At 53.3% G+C, this 21,673-nt stretch overlaps 3 protein-coding genes and 1 long non-coding RNA gene across 11 annotated transcripts; 1 reads left to right on the top strand and 3 right to left on the bottom strand.

Moving 5' to 3' along the window:
- Positions 1–28: 28 nt before the first annotated feature.
- Positions 29–11,487, bottom strand: Ccdc183 (coiled-coil domain containing 183). 7 transcript variants are annotated; one of them, XM_052725263.1, is made up of 14 exons: positions 9,496–11,487; positions 8,096–8,217; positions 7,608–7,685; positions 7,238–7,405; positions 6,516–6,620; positions 4,590–4,712; positions 2,940–3,065; positions 2,785–2,839; positions 2,239–2,339; positions 1,455–1,615; positions 1,071–1,239; positions 871–981; positions 701–797; positions 29–192 (listed from the first exon to the last, which is right to left on the bottom strand). In XM_052725263.1, the coding sequence occupies exons 1-14, from the start codon at positions 9,632–9,634 to the stop codon at positions 74–76; spliced, it is 1,674 nt and encodes a 557-aa protein (XP_052581223.1). In that variant the 5' UTR covers positions 9,635–11,487; the 3' UTR covers positions 29–73. The 7 variants fall into 7 exon arrangements, with proteins under 7 accessions (XP_052581223.1, XP_052581224.1, XP_052581230.1 ...); XM_052725264.1 differs by having other exon boundaries at positions 10,156–11,487; XM_052725270.1 differs by having other exon boundaries at positions 8,684–9,601.
- Positions 75–7,227, top strand: LOC128101852 (uncharacterized). The gene is made up of 4 exons (XR_008215215.1): positions 75–493; positions 1,831–1,929; positions 5,779–5,924; positions 6,609–7,227. It is a non-coding gene; the product is annotated as an uncharacterized LOC128101852 (long non-coding RNA).
- A 118-nt stretch (positions 11,488–11,605) lies between the features above and the next one.
- On the bottom strand, positions 11,606–13,607 carry Tmem141 (transmembrane protein 141). 2 transcript variants are annotated; one of them, XM_052725273.1, is made up of 5 exons: positions 13,488–13,607; positions 13,170–13,236; positions 12,896–12,979; positions 12,605–12,712; positions 11,606–12,106 (listed from the first exon to the last, which is right to left on the bottom strand). In XM_052725273.1, exons 1-5 carry the CDS (start codon positions 13,539–13,541, stop codon positions 12,093–12,095), a joined length of 327 nt encoding a protein of 108 aa, XP_052581233.1. In that variant the 5' UTR covers positions 13,542–13,607; the 3' UTR covers positions 11,606–12,092. The 2 variants fall into 2 exon arrangements, with proteins under 2 accessions (XP_052581233.1, XP_052581234.1); XM_052725274.1 differs by lacking the exon at positions 11,606–12,106 and having other exon boundaries at positions 12,673–12,712; positions 12,896–13,076; positions 13,170–13,597.
- A 1,370-nt stretch (positions 13,608–14,977) lies between these two features.
- Positions 14,978–21,045, bottom strand: LOC128101190 (ficolin-1-like). The gene is made up of 10 exons (XM_052724071.1): positions 19,930–21,045; positions 19,594–19,707; positions 19,439–19,492; positions 19,105–19,140; positions 18,776–18,811; positions 18,259–18,294; positions 17,991–18,118; positions 17,445–17,574; positions 17,221–17,355; positions 14,978–17,096 (listed from the first exon to the last, which is right to left on the bottom strand). The coding sequence occupies exons 1-10, from the start codon at positions 20,015–20,017 to the stop codon at positions 16,846–16,848; spliced, it is 1,008 nt and encodes a 335-aa protein (XP_052580031.1). The 5' UTR covers positions 20,018–21,045; the 3' UTR covers positions 14,978–16,845.
- Positions 21,046–21,673: the final 628 nt, after the last annotated feature.

Genomic DNA, 21,673 nt, shown 5'->3' with positions numbered 1-21,673 from the left:
GTCCAGTGGGTTTCTCGTTTCTCTAGAGTAGTTCTGGAAAAATGTTTATTTGTGTACGAAAGCCCGGCCCGGGCTACTTCTTCTTCTTTTTGGACACCTTGAGCTTCCCCTCGATCAGCCGTTGGCCCTGTTTTTTTATCTCGGCCCGGGAAGGGACGTAGCTATGGTCCACGTCCGCAAACTGGAAGGTTTCTGCACAGACAAGAAAGGAGTGACTTTCCAGAGACCGACCCCCCTCCCCACCCTTACCCGTTTGCTTTTTTGCTTCTCTGGGCCTTCTCTTGCGTCTGGAGCTCATCTCACAGATGGACTGATGACTGAAGACTCTCTGTGATCTGACCCCTGCCCTAAGTCACCCAAGGCCAGGTGCCAAGGAACCAGGATATGCCAGGATCACCCATACTAGCCATCCTTCTCTGTTCATCCTACCCTGCCTTTGCGGCAGAAATTCCACTAAAGGTCTGGTCTGAGCTCCCTTCTGGCCCATACCATGGTATGCCCCTTTGTCTCAGAAAAAAATAATAAATTCTCATAAAGGTTAACCTCTGTCACCTCTATTAAAACCTTTCCCTTAGCACGTAGTCTGCCAGTATGTTCTAGTCAGACAGTGTATACCATCTCTTGCCTTGAGTTAGTTCCAGCTATCGTCCCTGTTCCCCATTTTCCATCTCCTCCCTGTGGCTGACATCTAGGGCCTCACCTATCATGTCCTCCTCTTGGTCCTCAAAGGTAATTCTGGTATTATGTTTCTCCTTTAGAGTCGATGATTCCAGGGCGTCCTTCACCTTTGTGTCGACCTGCAGGGCAGCACCCTTATCAGCTTGGAGAGGACATGGGTTTTGTGGGTACCCCTCCATGGCCCAGGGCTACCTCCTCATTTCTGGACTGCGTTTGCATGCGGTCAGCCAGATATGTGAGCTTCCCCTCGCAATAGTCCAGCTTGCCATACACATCAAGGGTGTCAGATATTGATAATTGTTTCTGTAGGCCAGAGGAGCAGCTTGTTTTTCTGGTGGCCCCACATGAGGACCCTGTGCACAGCAGCTCCCCCCCGCCCCCAGGGCTGGTACCTGGGTAGTTGGCAAGGTGATGCCGATGAGCCGGATGTAGAGGTTGTCAATGCCTGTCTGAATGGCCAGTAGTAGCTGCTGGCTCTTGGTCATGTTGTTGTGGGCCAGCTGGAGCCTTGCTTCCTCCTCTTCTAGCATGCTCTTCATCTTCTTTTCAATAGAACTAAAGCTGTGGAGGAGGTAAGCACAGCAGTAAGAGCAGGACAGTACTCAGGGCCCACGGGGGTCCTGCACCAGGGCTTGTATCAGCTTCAGGGGCTCATGAAGTCAGCCCCAAGCCGGTTGAGTCCTTAGCTCTTCTTCAGATGCCCAGGGTTATTGGCAATCAATATGTACAGCTACTAGCTTGTACCCGCGGGGCCGTCCAGCAGCCCTGGAACATACCCAGCAGAGCTGGGTATCTGGTGGAACTTGAGCAGTGCCTCTTCCAGTTCCAGCTTCTTCATCAGGGCCTCCAGCTGGGTCCGCCGCTCCTCACAATCCTCCATCTGTAGCTCCAGGTTCTCCTCTGTATTCTTCTGAGCCAGGAAGCGGCCAGCTATGTCCTAACCAGTCCAGGGCAGAGAATAACAGGTGTGGGCCTGAAAGGCCGTAGGGCCTCATAGCCCTGCCTTCTCCTGGGCTCCTCCCAATGAATAGTGCAGCTTCTCAGTACTTGGGGCCCAGTCATGACACTGAATACTTTTTGGGCGCTAAGGCTTATGAGGGGCTGGGCAGAAGGGTAACCTGTATATGTCCTGATACATAGCTTTCATGACAGGCAGAGGGTAAGCAACCCCATCTACCATGAAGGGACCATGTATCACCTTCAGTCAAGATGCTGTGGCTGGGAGCTCAAGGCCTGACAGTGGAAACTCAGGTAGGTCTATGACAGTTGTTCACTGTGGCTGTCAACCTGGGAAGGGGCTAGAGCTGTAGTGAGAGGCCAGGTCCTTAGCATTTGGACTTTCAAATTCTGGCAGACTCTGTCCTGTACGTAGGATATGGTGGGGACATGCCATCCATATGCTGGGGGTATCTTCATACCTCAAAAAACCCAGACTTTTTCCAGGCTTGGGAGCATCATGTTTGGGAATGTCCAAGGGGAGGTTAAGCTTTGTGAACTTTTTGCAGAGCACCCCAGGCCCTGGCCCAGCTTAGTCACCCTCCCAGTGCCAGGGAGACTTACCCAGAGGTGGGAGCACTGCACAGCAGATTTGACCCTCTCGACCAAAGCAGTCACTTCTGTCTGGTATTCCATGTCTGCTATGGAAGTTTCTCTTTTCCTCACTGGGCAGAACAGAGAAGGAGGGCCTAGTCGGTGTGTAGGAATGGCTCTCTGATGGCTTTACAGACACTCAGGCTTCAGAGAAGACCCCTAGGGTGTTGGGTGCCCTCATGTGACCTGTACCTGTTCTCCCCAGCCTGACCCTTCAGAGTACCTTGGGAAACACAAGGACAAACAAGGACCAGGAGCAGAATTGCAGCATGTGGCTCTGGGGAGCAGTTCTGAGATGTTACTGGGTGACTGAGCTCTAGCCGCTAGAGATAGCATCTCTGCAGCCACCTTGTGCCATAGGCTCTCAGATTCTTCAGGGACAGTCAGGGAAGAGGCAGGGGCTGTCTGTCTTCCTCACCCTAGTGACCACTGGCCTCATGGTACCTGGCCGGGCAGTCCCAGTCATTGCCGGCTACTGGAGACCTTGGCCGTACAAGGCAAGGAGCTGAGACTCACCCTTCATGGTGTCCATACTCATCAGATTGGAGGGGAAATCCAAGTCCCTCCGGCCCTGATGGGAGAAAGAAGCAGGTGAGAATGAGAACTGAAGGGTCCTCCCAGCTCTTCCCCCAGTGGGTAAGGAGAGCCATGGGGTACGACTTAAGATGTACACGGCGGTACTTCTCGCTGGTCTCCTTGGTGTGGATCTTGTCAATAAGCTTCTTTTGCTGATTCAGCCGGTTCTCTCGTGCCCTTCGCTCCTCGATGAAGGTCGCCTCCCCTTGCCTCATATTCCTCTGGGGACATAGAGATTCAATGGGGATACTGCCTCACCAAGGGTCCTCCCGTGGTTCTAAAGCCAGTGGCCAGTTTCCAGTCTTCATCTTATTGGACGGTGGAAGGAAGCTGGCCATTCTTTTCTTCTTACTTCTCCCACTGTCCTCTTGGGTACCCCATTGCCTCTGTGGTGCAGACTCCTGGCTAACACATGCCTACTGACTTTCCCTCTAGCCCAGGCTCTCTTCTTTCCTCTAGGCCCTTGCCTTAAGTTGCTTCCTGGCCTGTTCCACTTAGAACCCATTAAGTTGGATTTAACATATCTAAAAGTAATTCACCCCTTTAATTCTCAAAGCTGGTCTCTCCTCCATTCTGCTTTTGTGGCTGAAACTATCATCCTTCACTCCTTCCTTCTGCTCTCTTTCTCTCACCCACTCCTATCACTAAAGCTCACTGTGGTCACCCCTTAAAGACTTCCCTGCCCTGTCTACTTCTGGCCACCCCCACTCTACTACTGGCCTGGCCACACAGTCAGTATTTCTGCTCTGGCAACTTCTGGCACCTGAAGTTATGTGTGCCATTATAAAACACAATCTGGCCGGGCGGCGGCGGCGGTGGTGCACACCTTTAATCCCAGCACTCGGGAGGCAGAGCCAGGAGGATTTCTGTGAGTTCGAGGTCAGCCTGGTCTACAAAACGAGATCCAGGACAGGCACCAAAACTACACAGAGAAACTCTGTCTCTAAAAACAAACAAACAAACAAACAAACAAACAAACACCCCACAATCTGTGGTGGTTTTTTTCCCCCTTTTCTTTTCAAGACCGGGTTTCTCTGTGTAGCCCTGGCTGTCCCAGAACTCACTCCATAGACCAGGCTGGCCTCGAAATCAGAGATCTGTCTGACTCTGCCTCCCGAGTGCTGGGATCAAAGGCGTGCACTACCACACCTGGCATAAAGCACAATGTGGTCATGTGTCCCTCTGTGTTCTCCGAGGCTGTGAGCCTGAGGACCCTATAGCCTCCACTGACTCATGCAGGGAAGCTATGTCAATTTCTGTGCACTCACATGTGGCAACAGCTTTGGCTTTTCTGCCCTTTCTCCTTCTGAGCTCTGATTACTTCTGGACTTCACTGGTCCTTCAGAGCCCATTCAAGCATATTTCCTTGGAAAGCTACCCTAGAGACTTCTGAAACCCGTTGCCTCTGTCTGCCATACTGACCTAGATATGATGAGGTGGACTACTAGAAGAATTGCCCATTTCAGGAGGACGGGGCTTGCTGGCATCCCTAGTCCTATCTCCCTAGAGACAGGGATCTTGGTAGTGCCAAGGTGAATAGACGCCCATTGTCCTGGCCACATCTATTATGGCCTCTGTGCCCAAATTGACTTTCTCTGTCTCCTGGGTGAGCAGATCAGCTGGTAGGGCTAACAATGGATTTCTCCAGGGATGATGGGTAGTGTAGGCATAGGATCCAGATAGGTCCTGAACAAGACAGGATCAGGCGAGCCAGCTATTGATGGCTCCCCAATCCCGGGACTCACCTTGACCTCATCAGTAATCATCATGGCATCTTGGGACATGGCTGTCATATCTGACAGCTCCGAACAGTAGTTGGTCACCAGGTTCTGAAGTTTGTCTAGCTCTGTGGGGTAGCCTGCCAGCACCTATCAGTATGGGCAAAGGCAACAAGGTCATGAAGCCATGGGCTCCTTTGGTGCCATCATACCTTATTGCTGGCTTTCCTGAGCCCTCTGATTCTCTTCCATCCTTCACTCCCAGACTGTGTGAGCCCTGGGGATAGGATAGGGGTTCTGTCTGTGGCCTAGCCTCTGGGCAAGTCACAGAGAAGGAGAAAGAAGTGTTCTAGTTTGGATAGCCATTGGTGACCTATGGACTCTCACTACCCAGGACAAGAGGATGTGACTTTACCCCAGCAAAGGCCAACTCCAAAACCCAGGAGGGAGCTAGGCGTTAGTGATGCACACCTTTAATCCTAGTACTTAGGAGGCAGAGGCAGGCAGATCTCAGTGATTTTGAGGTCAGCCTGGTCTACAAAGAGAGTTCCAGGACAGCCAGTACTGTTAGACAGAGAAACCTTGTCTAAAACCAAAATCAAAAACAAACAAACAAAAAAACTCCAGGAGAGTTTGCTTGGGGGGCATCTTTGGTTTGAAGTGGAACAGAAGGGCTTGAAGGATGGGCTTGGAGCCAGATAGGGCTCAAAGTGAAGTCCACGTCTAAGCACCTAGCTGTGTGATCTTGGGATAACACCTAGCCTTTCTAAGGTGATCCTGACTTTTTTGGAAGGTTTCTGTTAGGATGGAGGGAGAAATAAGATAGCATATTTAGCACAAGGCTAGGTGCATCGTAGGCAAGGACACTTAGCTATTGATATTTTGTTGTTAAAACCTGCACATGCTGAGTCTTTGCAGATTTTACAAAATGTAGATGTGGGGATTTGATTCAAGTATGTTTGTCCTGGAGAGAAAGTTCTACAAAGAACACACAGGTGAAGGAGTGTGGGAAGGGGTGGACACAGGAAGGAAGGGTGGGCAGGGCCTCCAGTTGAGCCTCCAGCATGAGGGTCAGGTAAGAAGGACAGACCAGAGTGTGATGCTGAGATCCTGGCTGAGGGATATGACTCCAGCAGCAAAAAGCTGCTGCATCTGCCCATGTACCAACCCTTTCTCTCCAGTGATGCCACGCCACTCATTTACCTCCCTTTCTTAGGGCGAAGGCATTAGCGGTTTCTCCTGGCCACCTTTCCAGACCTGCCCACCACGCTGCTTTCAGTACCCTGCTGCCCTGAAGCCCTTTCTCCCTCACTTCCACTGCAGATGCTCTGCTCTATGGGAGCCATAGTGGGAATGTGCTCGGTGAGATACACGGTCATGGTTCCCTGGGACTCCCATGGGCCAGAATTTGCTTCCTTCTGGCTTTCCAATACAGAAAGCAGGGTAGCCAGATCCAAAGTGGGCAGGAAGCTGTGTGCTCAGCATATTTTGGGAGGTGGGAGATGAGTCTGTCCCAAACCATGTTAGGGGACTTCCTGGGAGGGGAGTATAGCCCATCTCTGACCCTCAAAGACCCAAACTAAACTATTTAATATGTGGAAGAAAGAGTTCTGTGGTTTTGTGGTGTGTGTGTGTGTGTGTGTGTGTGTGTGTGTGTGTGTGTGTGTGTGTGTGTGTGTGATGATTTGCATCTGTTTTTGAGATGGGGCCTCACTGTGTAGCCCAGGCTGGCCTGGAATATGTAATCTTCCCATCTTAGCCTATTGAGTGCTGAGATCACAGACCATGCTACCATGCCCAGGCTTAAGCCCCCAAATTGGGTGTACCCCATAATATGCTTGTGTGGGACAACAAAAATGAAGTTCTCTAAGCAGTTTCCACATACTTTTAGGGCCGCTTTGCTGGCTGCTCGCAATGGAGTTGCAGGTGGGACTCCCTGGGTGAGGGGCTCACCTTCTTCAGATAATCCAGCAGGTCTGTGTACAGCATGTGGATGTTCTGGCTGGTGGTGATCTTGATCGTGGTCTTTTCAATGTTGTTCTCCAGCTGGCGGATAATCTGATGGTAGTGGTGGTGTTGGATCATTGAAAAGGCTTGGTGAAAAGACCCACCTCCCCACAACCTCCGATCAGGTGTGAAAGGGGCGAACCCTGCCCAAGGGAGGGCACGGGGTGGGGAGCTGGGCTTTCACACAAGGGTGTTGGGCTCCCCTAGTCCTGCCCCTGCCACCAGGCCCTGAAGACAAAGTCATTATTGTACATCTTATCCACCACCCAGTCACCATGTGTAAAATGGCTTTGATTCCCAACTTCATGTTTACAGCTGTGTGATAAAAACATTACCTCAGATCATCGGTTTTCTGCTCTTTGTTAGAAAGTTTTCCTGTTTGTACACAGCCATGTAAGGGCACGGACTAACCAAAGGCTCTTGCCCATCCGGAGGTCCCACCCTTCTGATGTAGTCCCACCCCTCTGTTGGAGGCCAGTCTCACCTGCTAAAGTGTTTTTCTCTTACAAAGACCCTCACCAAAGGAGACGCCCTTCCGGCAGAACCCTGCCTAATCAGCGGTCCAGCCCTGATACAGAATCCCTGTCTGAAATGTAGGACTCCGTCCCTTTTACAGAATCTCCACGCCCTCCGGCGCAGACCCACGCCCCCGCCCGGTCCCCGGGCACCTGCAGCAGCTTTAGCTCGTCTTTGGTGGCATCCGGCTGGTTCCGCAGGCTGGCCAGCTCCCCCTGCAAGCTCTCCAGCTTCTGTCCCCGTCGACGAGCCAGATGAATCAGCACGTTGTGTGCATTCACACGGTCGAAGACGTACTTGCGCAGCTTCTCTCGAGCCACCTGGGTCCAGGAGGGTGCCCGCGCGTGGGTGCGAGGGGGAGCGCTGCGGGGACCCCAGGAATGCTGCGGGTAGGGGACCCGCAGCTGCCCCACGGGAACACGCGCTTCGCCTTCCGCCGGCCTCATAACATTTACTGTGGGCGGGCCTCAGGGCTGAGAGGGACGAGGGATCCTTTAGGTACCCTCCCCGCTGCCTCGTTACCTCCATAGAACTGCGGCAGTGTGCCAGCCTCATGGACGCGTCCTTCGCGCAGGCCTTGGAGATGGTCCACTGGTCATACTGTGGAGCGGCAGCGGCTGAGCTGGGAGCCTGGCCCTTTTGCGTTCCCCTTGGCACTGATGTACTCAGACATACCCCCCAGGGCCTTTTACTCGCCACTAGCCCAGCAAGGAGACCGTTGGTCCTGGGACCCCTGAGCAGAGCACGCAGGACCCCTCCAGGGCCATCCCTGCTCCAGTGTGATGGGCCCGCCCCCCCCCCCCCCCCGGAAGGAAGTCAGAGAGCCCAAGGTAGTCCCTACTGTAGGTGCTAAACACTCCGGGTGGATGTTAGGGAACCTGCCCTGGGCACCATTCAAAGTACCCACCCAAGCAAGCCTTCCGGTCCAGAGAAGGGTTAGGATGTGTGCATGTGTTAAGTGGGCCACCACCTCCTATCCCCAGACTGCGAAGAGGGTGGAGCTTTTGCACCTTCTTTGCCAAAGCCCACTCGTGGGCCCCTCGACGGAGGTTGCTGCGCAGAAGGCCCATTGTAGCCTTATTCTGTGCTGTTTTCTCCTTCACGCCCTGGATCTGGAGCGCCCGACATTGTTCTGTAGGTGATGGAGGGAACAAAATTACCAGACGGTAGGCCAAAGCACTGGCTGAGAATTTCAGCAAAACATCCAGAGATGTTTTGTACCGGAATATGGCATTGCCTCTGCGACTATTTCTCCTCTTCCCCCTCCCTGTTCTGGAAGACACAGGCTTCCCTGCTCTAAGTGGTAATCTACAAGGCTCCTCAGGGATGGATGCAGGGCAGTAAGGAGGGTGAGACCAAGACCAGGGATGGGAAACCCCTGTCTCTTTCAGAGCTCCTGTGTCTAGAAACAGGCAGATCACTTTCCAATACCTCCAACTTTGAAACAATATTGTGGTAAATGTATAAATCTCCCTGGAGCTCCCCTCACATGGCAGGGCCTTCTGTGACTTTTGCCCACTGTGGGGGCCTGGCCGGGTAATAGGATGGCAAGTTGTCTATTAGCAAGCCCGAGTGGCAGTCCCCGGTGTGAGGCTCACCCTGGAGCCGGGTGATGGTCCTTAGCTCCTGTATTTGTGCCTCCACAGCTGCTTCATTGTGAACCTTCATGGTGGCCTAAAAGTCCTCCAGGGGTCCTGTGTGCCTCTCAGCCTCCCTGTTCAGTTGCCTGCTCAACTGAGCCGAAGCTGAGATTGTCCTTGGAATTTCAGGTCATTGTGATGGGACCAAGATTCTCAATGCCCAGGGAACCCTGAAATCTCATCCTTCTAGAATTTCCTTCTCAAGGTCACTTCTGGGTGCTTGTCCTAAGGGAAATGAGTCTTGAGGCTGCTGCTTAGGAGCTCTGTTGGACACCAGAGACCTCTTGGTGGTTGGTGGTGGACAATTTTTGATGGCTTAGTATAACACCTCACCCACTGCCCCCCACCCCTGCTTGTCCCCTCCCCTGCTCCCAGGACCACAGAGTAGCTTGACTGTGCCTCCCACATCTAACCTCAGTGTCAGTGCTTGGTGAGACCTCTCTCCCCAACCCAGACTCCTAGTTCAAAGCCCAGGCACTGGGTGGCCTGGCACCTCACCCCAGCTTCTGCCCATCACTGTTCCATCTCTTCCAACTTTCCCAGCCTGTCTGGTGCCACCCTGCTTGACTCCTGCCTCCCTCAGCCCCCTGGACCTTGGATCACAAATTATCGGCAGAAGCAAGTCCACACATCTATACCCTACCCCTTCCCTTAGAGCAGTGTGCCAGGAGCAATCAGCAGCCCAGAACACCATGGGGTATGTGAGACAGACACTTTCCGCAACCCAGTCTGTGTGAGTCTGTATAATTAAGTACCAGTGGGTAGCTTACTCTTCAGGCATCTAGTCTTCAGTCTGGGACTAGAAGGCTGGGTCAGGGTGTTACATGGCTGGTTCTTCCGCTGTGTCTCCCCTTGGCTGTAGATGCTTTCTGCTCCTGTGATCTCATGTGGGTGGCCCTCTGTGCCCATCTGTGTCCTAATCGCCTCTTATAAGGTGCCAGAAAGACTGGATTAGTCCCCATAGCATGAGTTAGCCCTAATCACTTCATTAAAGGGCTCATCTCCAGTAGTTGCCTTCTGAGGTCCTGTGGGTTAGGACTTCAGTGTATGAATTTGTGGGGGAGGGGGTTAGGTTGTCAGAACATGTGTATAACACAGGACACATTAGTGTCTGTCTTCCTATGTCCTCTCACATGAATCCTTTACCTTCTAGCCACTTTCCTGTCCAGTCTGAACTCTGTGTTCACCCCCCTGCCTCCCTTCTGGTCTATGCCTCATCCTCAAGAGGGCTGGAAGGACCTGCTATGGCCATGGCTGCTCACCTTACCTCCCTAGTTTTTGGTGGCCCAGCTTGGTATCCAGCTGAGGCAGAATCAACTTACATCCCCTAGTATTGGCTCTTTTCCCTCAGATACAGAACTGAATTTTAGTGGGACAAATGGCTGTCCAGAGCAAGGCTGCCTTCCCCGGTTTCCTTCCAGTAGATGTACCATGTGACTTAGTCCTGGCCAGAAGTGTGTATACAGACATGGTGGAAGAACTGCCCGCCTCCCTCTTTCTCCTTCTGGTTAAATGGGCTGAAGATGCAGCGGCTGGAGCTGGCGGAGCCAGCACGATGAGCTGGATTGAGAAGTGGGCGCCATGACAACAGGGAAGCGATTGGAGGAAGCCTGGGTCCCTGACCCCAGCACAGCTCTTAAAACATGGCTGGGGTTTGAAGATGGCTTGTCCTCCCAAACCCCCACCCCATTGTGAGGTTTAAGAGGGTAGAAGACAGGACTGTGTCCTTCAAGGTAGGGCTTTTGAGAGGTGATGAGAATTTAAGTTACCAGGGTACAGCCACTAGGGGCAAACCTTGACGGCTTTAGAGGAAGAGGAAGCGACATGTGTGCTGTTTCTGGCCATGTGATGACCTGGGAGATTCTGCCAGAATGACAACCACCACCAAGTGGCCGTCGGGCCTTGGGCCTCCAGAACCATGGGATAAAACAATTGTTTTTTATTATAATCTGCCCAAGTCTGTGGTGTGTTGTTGGCAGCAGCACACACACTGATAGACCACCTACCTAGATTTCTATAAGAAAACTAACTTGGCTCAAGCTTCTACTATGTGAGGCCTGCTGCCACTCTGCCTACTGCTTTGTTCTCACAGACCATCCAATTGACAAGCTCGGTAGAGGTGTAGGAGCAGGCCAAGGCCAAGTCTTCATGCTCCTGGTTTGATGCCCAGGTTGGGACCATCTCCGTTCTTTTGAATGGGGCTGGACTACCCCTCCCCCTGCCATTTCCTGTGTAGCTCTGCTGCTTGTTCCCTGGAGAAGGGGCCTCACTGAGCCCAAGCCCTGCCTGGGCTCTGGCTGCTCCTGCCTGTGTTCTGCTCCTCTGCTGTGTTGTATAGCTGCAGACTTCCAGGAGGAGAGGCATCGGTGTAACTACATGGCCCAGACGGCTGGAAGGAACATCCAGTTCTGGGATTCTGCATTAGGAACTTCTTGCATATCCTCCAGCGTCAGCTGTGTGGCCACAGAGGTGCATGATCACATCTTCTCATCCCTACATTCTTTTGGTTTGTTTGTTTTTGTTTTCCCGAGACAGGGTTTCTCTGTGTAGGCTTGGCTGTCCTAGAACTCACTCTGTGGATCAGGCCAGCCTCAAACTTAGAGATCTGCCTGCCTCTGCCTCCCGAGTGTGGGGACTAAAGGTGTGCGCCACCACCGCCTGGGCTTTCTTTTTAATATTACACCTGTATTTATCATTTCATGTGTTCCTGTGCATGTGTAATGGGAACCCATAAACCATAGTAGAGATTAGAGGACAATGTGTGGGCGTTGTTACTCCTTCCACCCTGTGGCTCTTGGGGATTAAACTCAGTCATCAGGCTTATCAGCCGGTGCTTTACCCAACCTCACCGACCCTTGTTTACTGGCTTGAGAGCTCAGGTGGGAAAAGGACAAGCTGTTTATTAGCCACACCCCTTCACAATTCTCCATGAACTTGGGGCACAGAGGTCCCCAAGGGACCCCAAAGCACCAGAGAAAATACACAAGTCTTTTCACCACTTGCAGGCTGCTACCCCCACAGTTGTGTGTAACAGGATACAACCCTTTCTGATATCCTGGCTTCTTGCTGCTCTGGAGGAGACCCCCGCCCCCACCTCTCAAGCCCTTTTCTGAACTGGACTCCTGGGCGGGTCCTGGATTTGGGGCAGCAGGTGGTCATCACAGTTGTCAGGTCGGCCTGCCCATACACACTCAAGGGCTCGTGCACGTGTGTGTGTGTGTGTGTGTGTGTGTGTGTGTGTGTGTGTGTGTGTGTGTGTGTGTGTGTGTGTTTGGTGAGGTAGGAAGGACCAGCCTGGAGTTGGATGGTGTCAAAGTCCAGGATTTTCCCTGCTTCAGCTCTTCCACACCCAGCAGTCAGAGCTCTTCTAGTTGGGATGATCTGTAAAAGGCAAAGGGAGACAGCTGACTCATGTCTGTGGTTTTTGAGGGTCCCTGACCCTGATCTATCATGACAAGAATGGAGCTTCTGTCAGGTGTGGTTACACAGGCTTATAATCTCAAGCCTAGGAGGTAGAAGCAGGAATTCAAGGTCAGCTTGAGCAATGGACCCTTCCTCAGAAGAACAAAATAAACAAAATCTGAGTTCTGTACCAAGGACAAGCAGGCCTGAGGGTCACCCACTTGGTTTCAGGGTCTCAGTCCCCGCCACTCTATTTTGGATTGCTAGTACCTGTCCCACACCTTACAAGGCCCTTCCCTCTGTCTCAGGGTCACCCTAATTTCCTGGATCTTCCTCCAGGGAATGCACTGCTCAACCTTCTAGCCTCAGCCCCTCTGGGGGCAAGCAAGACTGGCAGGCGGCAAGGGGACCAGTCTATTTGAGTCTCGTGGGCTTGTCTTCCTGAAACTTCTTGCTGCCCCTCTGGGGCCATCTCACCTGTGCTCATGTCTTTGGGGAGTTGCCCTGTCTCCAGGAAGAGCCAGAGATCTCTGCACTTCTGAGACTCCGTTCTGGTCACTCTGTAGCTGGCCACAGATCCTACAACTGGAGATCAGGAAGCAGGAGGGTGGTGGGTTGAGGACCTCAGCTTCCGCACAGGGTGGGTGGGCTCCAGCCAAAACTGGGGCTGGATCACATTCGGGTCTTTATCGGAAACACACCAATATCCGTAGAGTCCCCGGCAACGGATGTATTTCAGGGCCTAGGCACCCACCATGGAGAACTCACCGGCAGCCACCAGGAAGCTCCACTGCACAGGGTATGGAAACTTCCGCTTAATGAACAGCTGCAGGCCAAAAGTCGCACCAGTGCCTGCCAAGAGCCAAGGAACCACTGGTCAGCCTGCAAGGTGATGGTCTTGGTGACTACCGCACCTTGCAGTGCAGGCAAGATGACTTGGCGCCACCTTCTGGGCAGACAGGGTGGGGCAGTAGGTTACAATTTTTTTTCTCCCTTTACGGTGTGTTCTTTTTGCGCTCCAAGACCCCTGGAACCAGCCTACCTGTGACAAGGGTGAAAACGCCCTTCATGAAGGCGTTCGACTGGCACACGGCATATTCCTCGAGACCCTGGGATGAGGGTGGTGGTGTTCATGGCTCAGTCCCCTTTCCTTCTTCCCTCCTGCTCCTCCTTTGGGCACGACCTAGCCTTGGAGAGGGACACTGGGGACTGGATATATCCCACCCTCCCCTAAACTCATTCAGCGTCTCTATCTCTATGGCAGGAGGGTCCCCTCCTCCGCCGCCCCCTGACGGGGCTCCCCCTGCCTTCAGGTCAGCTTCTGAGGCCTAGATCCAGCACCCGAGGCCAGCCTTCTCACCGGGTGTTTGGCGGCCACCGCATCATCCACTCGGGACAGGCCCAAATTCACCATGGTTGGTCAGATTCCGCCAGGGAAGATGATCAGACTGGAGGCGGGGTGGGGCCTAAGACTTGGGCCTGCGCAGAACGTAGCGGAGAGGGTCAGGTCCCCGAATGCCCCGCCTAAGGGGAGGAACCTAGAGGAGTTCATGTGGGCGGGGCGGGGCGGGGAGGGACTGGATTTCGCCTGGACCGGTGCAAGTCTTAGAGTTCAATTTGGGGGTTTTGAGACTCTGAAAGCAGCCCTGGTTTTCGTCACTCCTTGAAGAGCGCAGTGGTCGTTTTTTCTTACGTGAGATGGGGCTTTGCTATAAGACTACAGTTAGGGCTCTCCAAAAGTCACAATGAAGTAGAGACTTTTGGAATTCCAGAAGTTCAACTGAGCCCATTTTTGGTGCCTGTTCTGTGTCAGGGGCTGGGATCCTATGGAGGAGTCCATAGAGCTAGGCTGGTTGCCCACAGGAGGTCAGAAGGTACTGGCTGGACAGGGAGAGGCCAGGACATCCACGAGGCTCCCAGAGGGGAGCAGGTGGGCTGAACGTTCTGGAAAGTGTGAGCAGGGGGTTGTGGGGGGAGGATTATTAGATGGTATGTGAAAAAGAACTCTGGGGCTTGTTTCGGAGCTGGAGAGGGGCAAGGACACAGGTGGGTAGACTACCTGATATTGACTTTGCCACCTGAGCATGAGAGTCAGAGAGGGCCAGTAAATGCGTTTCAGGGAATGCAGTGGGTTGTGTGCCTTCCATGGCGTGTCCCTGCAGATCCCTCACTCCAGATTAGAAGCCCTGTTGGTGGCATAGCCTGGTTGTCTGTGGCAGGACTCTGTATGGGTTGGGCTCAGAGACTGTGGACGGCAGGTTTGGGTGGGGTTAGGGTTTGCCAGATGTTTATGCCTGGGTGAAAAGTGTGTCGAGGACCTGGCTGTGGTGTGCACCCGAGTCATCCTAGCACTCGGTGAAGGGAGGTGAAGGCAGGATGATTTTGAGTTCAAGGTCAGTCTGGGCTAAACTTGAGGGCCTGTTTGAGAGAGAGAAGGGAGGGGAGGGAGGGGGTTGGACTCCGGTCTTTGTGGTTGTATGGTAAGAACTTAAAGACTGAGCTAACTCCTCAGTTCCATCTTTTTATTTTTCAGTCATGTATGTCTGTGTGTGGGTATGTGCACATGTGTGTAGGTGCCTGCATGGGTCAGGAGAGCATTGAATTCCTCTGGATCCAAGTTACAGGCATCTATGAGAGGCTTGATATGGGTGCTGGGAACTGAACTCCAGTCCTCTGTAAGAGGAGTAAATGCTCTTATCTACTGAGCCATCTCTCCAGCCGCCCCCCACACTGTTTCTTTCTCCTTCTTCTTCTCCTCCTCCTCCTCCTCCTTCTCCTCCTCCTCCTCCTCCTCCTCTTGTTCTTGTTTTTGCTTTTGTTTTTCAAGACAAGGGTCTTTGTGTAGCTCTGGCTGTCCTGGAACTTGCTCTGTAGACCAGCTGGCCTCAAACTCAGAGATCTACCTGCCTCTGCCTCCTGAGTACTGGTATTAAAGGCATGCACCCCCCCCCCCAGCAAAAAGGTTGACAATTGGGTGCTAGAGAGATGGCTCAGCAGTTAAGAGCTCTGGCTGTTCTTGTAGAGGACCTGGGTTCCATTCCCAGCATGCGCATGCAGCTCACAACCATCTGTAACTCCAGTCCCAGGGAATCCGATATCCTCATTTGGCTTCCATAGGTACCAGGCACACACATTCTGTACAGACATATATGCAGGCAAAACACATATATAACATGGAATTTAAAAAGATTGATTATTGCTTATTAATTAAAGTAATTAATACTTTGTATGAAACCTAGAGAAACACAGATGCTCCTAAAAATAAAAATGCACCCCCACGTCCCATCAACTGCCTTTACTGGTACCTAACAGTGGACATGAGGAAGACTGTACAGCCGGTGTTGGCAGTGCCTGTTCCCTTCAGGACTCTTGGGAGCCTGAGTGGAGATCCCTGTCGTCAGATCCCCACCCCAGCCTCTCACCCAGGCCTCTGTTGCCTCCCTTTTTCATCAGGTTCTACACCTGCCCCTGGCTCCTCCTGCTGCTCTATGGAGGACAAGGATTGGGTTTGTGTTCCCTGCTGAGGCTCTAAGATGCAGCCTCCCTATCATGGGAGCAGTGGCTGTCCCTGGTGTCACCAGATTTGCCCCAAGGAGTCGCTTTGCTTTGTTGCCATGGCCTTGTGTGTCAGTGTGGATGAAAGTACCATTTGCATCCCCCTAGTACTGGACCCATCCTACTCGTCCTCTGTCAGCTTGGATATTTTGGGGCTCCGGCCAGTAGGTCTCACTCAAGTTGCTCCCTCTGCCTCCTGTACTTGCTGCCCACTTTTCTCTGCCAAATGACCTTGAAGATCCTGAAGCCGTGGAAGGCCGGGTGTGTGGTCACCAATGGTCAGGGAGCTCCTGGCCTGATTGGCTACATGTAGCATTTTTTCCATGGTGGATCCTGGATTTGTACTCCTGGGCCTGGGCCTCGTCATAGCCATAGCACTGTAACCACTTGCTCCATGGCTGTGGGGCTATACTGTAAGCCTTACCCTCTGAACCTTCGGGAGAGAGACACTTGTCCCTTGAGAGTAAGCCAGGGATGGCTCTCAGCACTACTCAGTTCTTTGGGCCTCAGTTTGCTCTTAGGTGTAGCGTGCACATCCTCACCGGCCTTTGAGCTCCTTCTGGCTGAGTCTCAGACACCTGAAGCTTCCCTGTGCCCACCATCTGGGCCCTATTCAGTCTACTGTCTTCCCAGAGTTCCTGAGGTCATCACCCCTCATTTAACTGCCTTTTGTTTTCAGCACTGGCCACTTTGACCTATGTCCTCTGTGCCTAGAGTGGCCATGGAGTTGCTGTGGTAGAGAGGCTATGGGAAGTGACTCCAAGCCCCATGAGACCCTTGTCCAGGGCTGCAGCAGGCCCCGAGTTGGCTTCCCTTTGGTCTCTCCACTCAGTAATGGGTTTGTTCCCCGAAGCGGGTCTTGGAAGGCTGTGCTGACTCCTCCCCACTGCTGTAGTCTCGGTGACTCTCTGGGTCTCAGCCTCGAGGCTACCGTGGATGTTTGGGGACCTCGCGTGCCTGCTGCCCTTTACCGCTACAGAGTTCAGGCCGCCATTTTTGCTTCTTTGACTTTTATTAGTGCACACTGTTCATGTGCTGGACAGTGTCCAGAGGGGAGTGTAGGGAGCACACAACAGACAGCATACAGACACCATCTCCTGATCCCTTCCTTCAGCTCCTCCACCTGGCCTGGACATGGCTGCAGCGGGGAGGGTAGGGGCACCTTAGGATGCCCGGATCTTCATCTCAACAACCTTGTAGGAGTAGTAGTAGCCTCCGCCTGTGAACCAGTTGATCCCATCCGCATAGCTCTTATGGGAGCCAGACAAGTAGTGCCCATTGAGGTTGGAATTGTGACAGTTTTGATACCACCAGGCCCCATGGTATAAAGTTGCACAATTCCCCCCGCTATTTGCGTCATTATCCTGGTCATGGGTTGAGAACGACATGTTGCTGTGACTTGTCAGGGAGTCTCCTGGAAAAATTCACACCTATCAGCCCTCAGGGCTAAGGCAGAGCTCATCCCAGATGGGCAAAGGCGGCTTGCAGGTCCCTTTCTATGTCCCCAATAATAGCCTCAAGCGTTCTGTGTGATTTACCTGCAGTGCCCTCCAGAAACTGCCCCAGGGTCAGCTTGTATTTCTCCTGTTCTCCAGACACCTGGAATGAGCTGTACTTGGCATAGGAGGTTCCGCCTTGGAAATCTCGAAAGTCGACCCGGAGCTCTTGGATCCCTAGCCGCATGGGTGGAAGGAAGGAAAAGGCTGAGGCCAGGCAGAGCAGTGGAAGGCAGGCGCTGGCCGAGGAGGTGCCGCTTTCTCACCATTGGCCGTGAGCAGGTGCAGGTGGTCATTGCCCAACCAGAACTCTGTGCCCAGGTTGCCAAAGCCTCTTTTATAGGAGTCCCAATCTCGGAAGAAATCGATGGACCCATCTGCTCGTCGTTGAAAAACCTGTGGGGTGGGCAGGGCAGCCTGTGGGGGTGGGGCTCTGAGGAGTAGAGACTTGAGGGATACGTCCAGGCCACCCCTGTTTTTGCCCCTATAAGGAAGTGGATGAGGACAAGGCTTCAGGAGGCAGGTGGCAGAGGTGAATACAAAGGTGACTGATGGCCTCTAGTGTCCCAGTGCAAAGCACAGGGCTGCCAAATGTTTGGATGCATCTGTCATGACTGGGGTCCTATCGCCCACTTAGCTCACTCCACAGAATTCTAGATTCTGGTCCATCAGTGCTTAGGGTTTCCTTTGTGGAGGCACTCCATTTCTTTTTCTGGTTAATTTGCCATCTCTCTGGCATCTGCCTTTGGTTCTCCTGAGGGTGGCTGTCATGTACAAACCTCACATGCTCTGCATTGAGCCTTCTTACTCACAGTCCAGCCCCCACCATCCACGTCCATGTCACAAAGCACAGTCAGTGGCCGGCAGTCAGAAAGGTAGATGGTGTACCAGCCAGTCAGGAAGGTCCCCTGTGCCAGCATGTCTTTGCAGCTCCGGGGCCCTGTACCATGGGGAAGCAGGCAGGATTGGGCTGTACCTGGGGTGTGCTCCAGGATCAAGAAAAAGGATCCAGTAATGTGGGTTCCTGCGCTGTATTCTTGCTGGCAGGAGGTGGGAGGGGCCAGCTGGGAGGTCACTTACCTCTCTGGCACAGGGCGTCTCCTAGCTCCTTCTCATCTGGGCAGGAGACATGAGTGTCAGTCTCTTCCTTGGTCCCTTCCCAGCACAGATATGTCCCCTAGCACTCCATATTCTACTTGGCATAGCTGGTGCTGACCCTCTTGCTGAAGAGCCCAGCACACCCATCCCGGCTGCCCCTGCTGCCCTCAGGCTCCTTTATGTGTCTGGCTGCCGTCTGTGCTTTGTCCTGTCTGTGACTATGTCTGTGGTTGGGATACGTCAGGGTTCTGGCTGGGAGGCAGGCTGGGCACAGTGATGCTTCAGGCCGCGTCAACCCCTGCTGCTGGGCTGCTGGGCTGGTGGGTGGGTGGGTGGGTGGGAGTCCTTCCTCCTTGTGTCTTTGGGCTTCAGTGCCTTTCCGCTGCCCTTTTGCTATCACTCGGGGTTCCCTGAGCCCCAGTCAGGGCTCGTTTTCCTTTACTCGCAACCACAGGGTAATGATGCTGGGAACTGTAAAGAGACTTCGGGATGTACTTACCCAGGGATGATGCTGCTCCCATGTCGCCTTTCTCCCCTGGAGGAATACAGCATACCCGCCTAGTCCCGGAGCTGGAATCCTGCCAAATCCTCTGCCCTGCACTGCCCCCCAGCATCCAGCCTCTCCTCTGGTCTGTGAGCCCCCAACATTCCGATATGCATAGGGAGCCAGGAAAACTTTGGGGGATCCTGGAGTGGTGCTGCTGGGACCATCCTCCCCTCTTTGTGCTCAAGGCCTCCCTCAGACCAACAAGACCCTAACCCTGTATTGCTCCATGTGGAGCTGTCCTCCTTGCTCCCTTCCTGAGACGCCTTGGTTACCAGGCTTACCTTTGGCTCCTGGGGGTCCCATGGTTCCCGGCTCTCCTGTAGATAGAAGGGACATTCTTACAGTGCTGGCCTCCACAAGGGAGGAGGCTCCTCTTCACTGCAGTGTGTGTGTGTGTGTGTGTGTGTGTGTGTGTGTGTGTACACCTAGGTGTCCATGTGAGCAGAGCTTGTAGGAGGGAGACCTGAATACCCAGCCTGCTAGGAAGTGGGTAGGCAGCATGCAGCTAGATAGCGCACAGGGGAGGTGGGTATGTGGGCCAAGGGGCGATGGGTACTGCTCCCAAATCCTGTCTGGATCTTGGGCAGAGAGACCCATAGGAGAGTTTCCTCTTACCTTTGCTGCCGGCAGGCCCCATCTTCCCTGGGTTGCCTTGGAAGCCCCGCTCTCCTGCAAACACAGGAACTAAACTGGATCCCATGCCCTAGGTGGGACTGGAGGACTGACCAAGGGGGAGGTCACAGGGCAATCCCCCCTATCCAGATCTCTACCTTTCTGAGCAGGGCTGCCACGATCCCCTTTGGGCCCTGGTGGGCCAGGGAAGGCAGGGCAACTTTGGATGACAGCCACCTTGTCCTGGGCCCCCAGACCTATAATCTTAACATCTGCACAGAATAAAAAGATAAAAAAAAAAAGGGGGGGTGGCTTTGGAGTGACAGTGAAAAATCACAGCTTTCTGCATCCACTCATACCCCAAGGAGGCTGAGTGACAGCCTGCCTCTGGATGTGTTCCCAAGCTGCTCTTCTAATGTCCCATTTCCTGCTGCCACACCTGCAGGCATATACAGGTATGCGTGTGCCCACATTCCTGAGCAGACCCCTCTCACCTGGACAGGCACCTCCCTCCTGGCCCAGGGCCTGGGAGGGGCCGAGACAGAGTAGTGCTGAGAGGGCCCATAGGGTAGGCCACCCCATTCCTCTGGGTACAGGAGCTACTCCTTGAGTCCCTGGCTCCAGAGTCGAGACACTAGCGAGCAGTGTATGTGGTGAAGGCTTTTCCTGCCTGGATTCCTCAGAACTCAGCTTTTTCCTGACAAGGAGCCCAAGTTAAAGGCAGGCACACTTCCTGTGTGTCAGCAGATGACCAGCCCCCCACCCAGTGGTACTCTGTGGCACGTGAGTACAATACTCACAAACTCAGCCTTCAGGGAACCACATGCAAACAGCGCTGTGCTTAGCCCACTCTCGTGGCCAACACTGGGGATTTGTGGGTGTGAGGACACCGCCACCTCCTCATCCTTCACCTTCCTCTTCCTCCCCCACCTTCCTCTTCTGTTTTTCATCCTTAGTGAAGACAGTTGCCCTCAACAAACTTGGAGACTACTGATGGAAAGATTCCTGAAGAATTAGCTCTGAAAAACAAGGTTGGACAACGGGCTCCTTAGAAGCGCAGGAAACAGCTTAATGGTGTTGCTAACCACTGAGCCCCCTAAGAGCCAGGCACTGTGCTAAGAGCTCCTCAGCCTCCCGTTCATGTGCACAACAGACAGAAGTAGCCTTGCTGAGAGAGTATGAGGTACTAGCTGGCCGTTGGGCCTGGAGGGAGCTGGGCCTGGGCCCTCCAGGCCATTCTGACTGCTCTGCATGCCTTAATTCCTACCTACTGCAAAGTCTGGCATTGGCCTGGCTAGGGTTGGGTATAGCAAGTCCAGAGTCATTGCAGCCAGTGAGCACGGTGCCCATGGGGACCTGAGTGGCTGGAGTAGTCAAAGAGCGGGTGACAGGAGATGGATACAGCTAGGGTGCCAAGCGCGTGCTGAGGCTGCTCTGCTTGTGGTACTGACCTCCAGCTGGCCTTCCTTCTGTTGGCCCCTGGGCAGCTGCTGTGTCAGAAGCTCTCTAGGAGGCCCTGTATTTACAACTGGCAACTCCCAGAGGGTTCCTCTCTTTCTGTCTCTGGATTTGGGTCCCAGCCACCAGAGGAGCCTGTTTGCCAGGAGAAGGTTGTCAGGTTTGTCAGGAGAAGGTTGGTTAGATCACCAGTCTCCTCAGCCATTTGTTTGTCACCGAATTAGAACCAATCAGGCCAGGTCTTGGCCTCTGGCAGTCCCTCACTGGCTGTGTGATGTCCAATGTCCAGGAGGTGCCTTTGTCGCTCCGTGTCTTGCTTCTTCTCCATCTATTAAGGAAGCAACAGAAGTCACTGCCCTGTTCTCACCACTTGTCCGTGCATTTCCCCTGTGCCCATCATCTGTGGACTGACTCAGAGTCCTGGGCAGAGTTCCTATGGCCAACACAGCATGGCAAACATGGCTCTGACAGGCCTTGCCTTTCCCCTATTTCCTCTGCCTTGCTAAACTGTTAGATTACATTCTTTTTTTTTTTTTTTCGAGACAGGGTTTCTCTGTGTAGTTTTGCGCCTTTCCTGGAACTCACTCTGTAGCCCAGGCTGGCCTCGAACTCACAGAGATCTGCCTGGCTTTGCCTCCCGAGTGCTGGGATTAAAGGCGTGCGCCACCACCGCCCGGCTAGATTACATTCTTAAAGTTAGCCACCAAGGTCTGTTCCCTGATTAGGCCACTTCTTCCTCCTGAGGCTGACTGGCAAGGTCCATCTATCAAAGTATTGAAG

This window comes from Peromyscus californicus, unplaced genomic scaffold (genome assembly GCF_007827085.1).
Source record: "Peromyscus californicus insignis strain IS unplaced genomic scaffold, ASM782708v3 Scaffold_7__1_contigs__length_154581171, whole genome shotgun sequence".
NCBI lineage: Eukaryota > Metazoa > Chordata > Mammalia > Rodentia > Cricetidae > Peromyscus > Peromyscus californicus.
The sequence above is the reverse complement of the archived record's forward strand: the minus strand, read 5'-3'. Positions and strand labels throughout refer to the sequence as shown.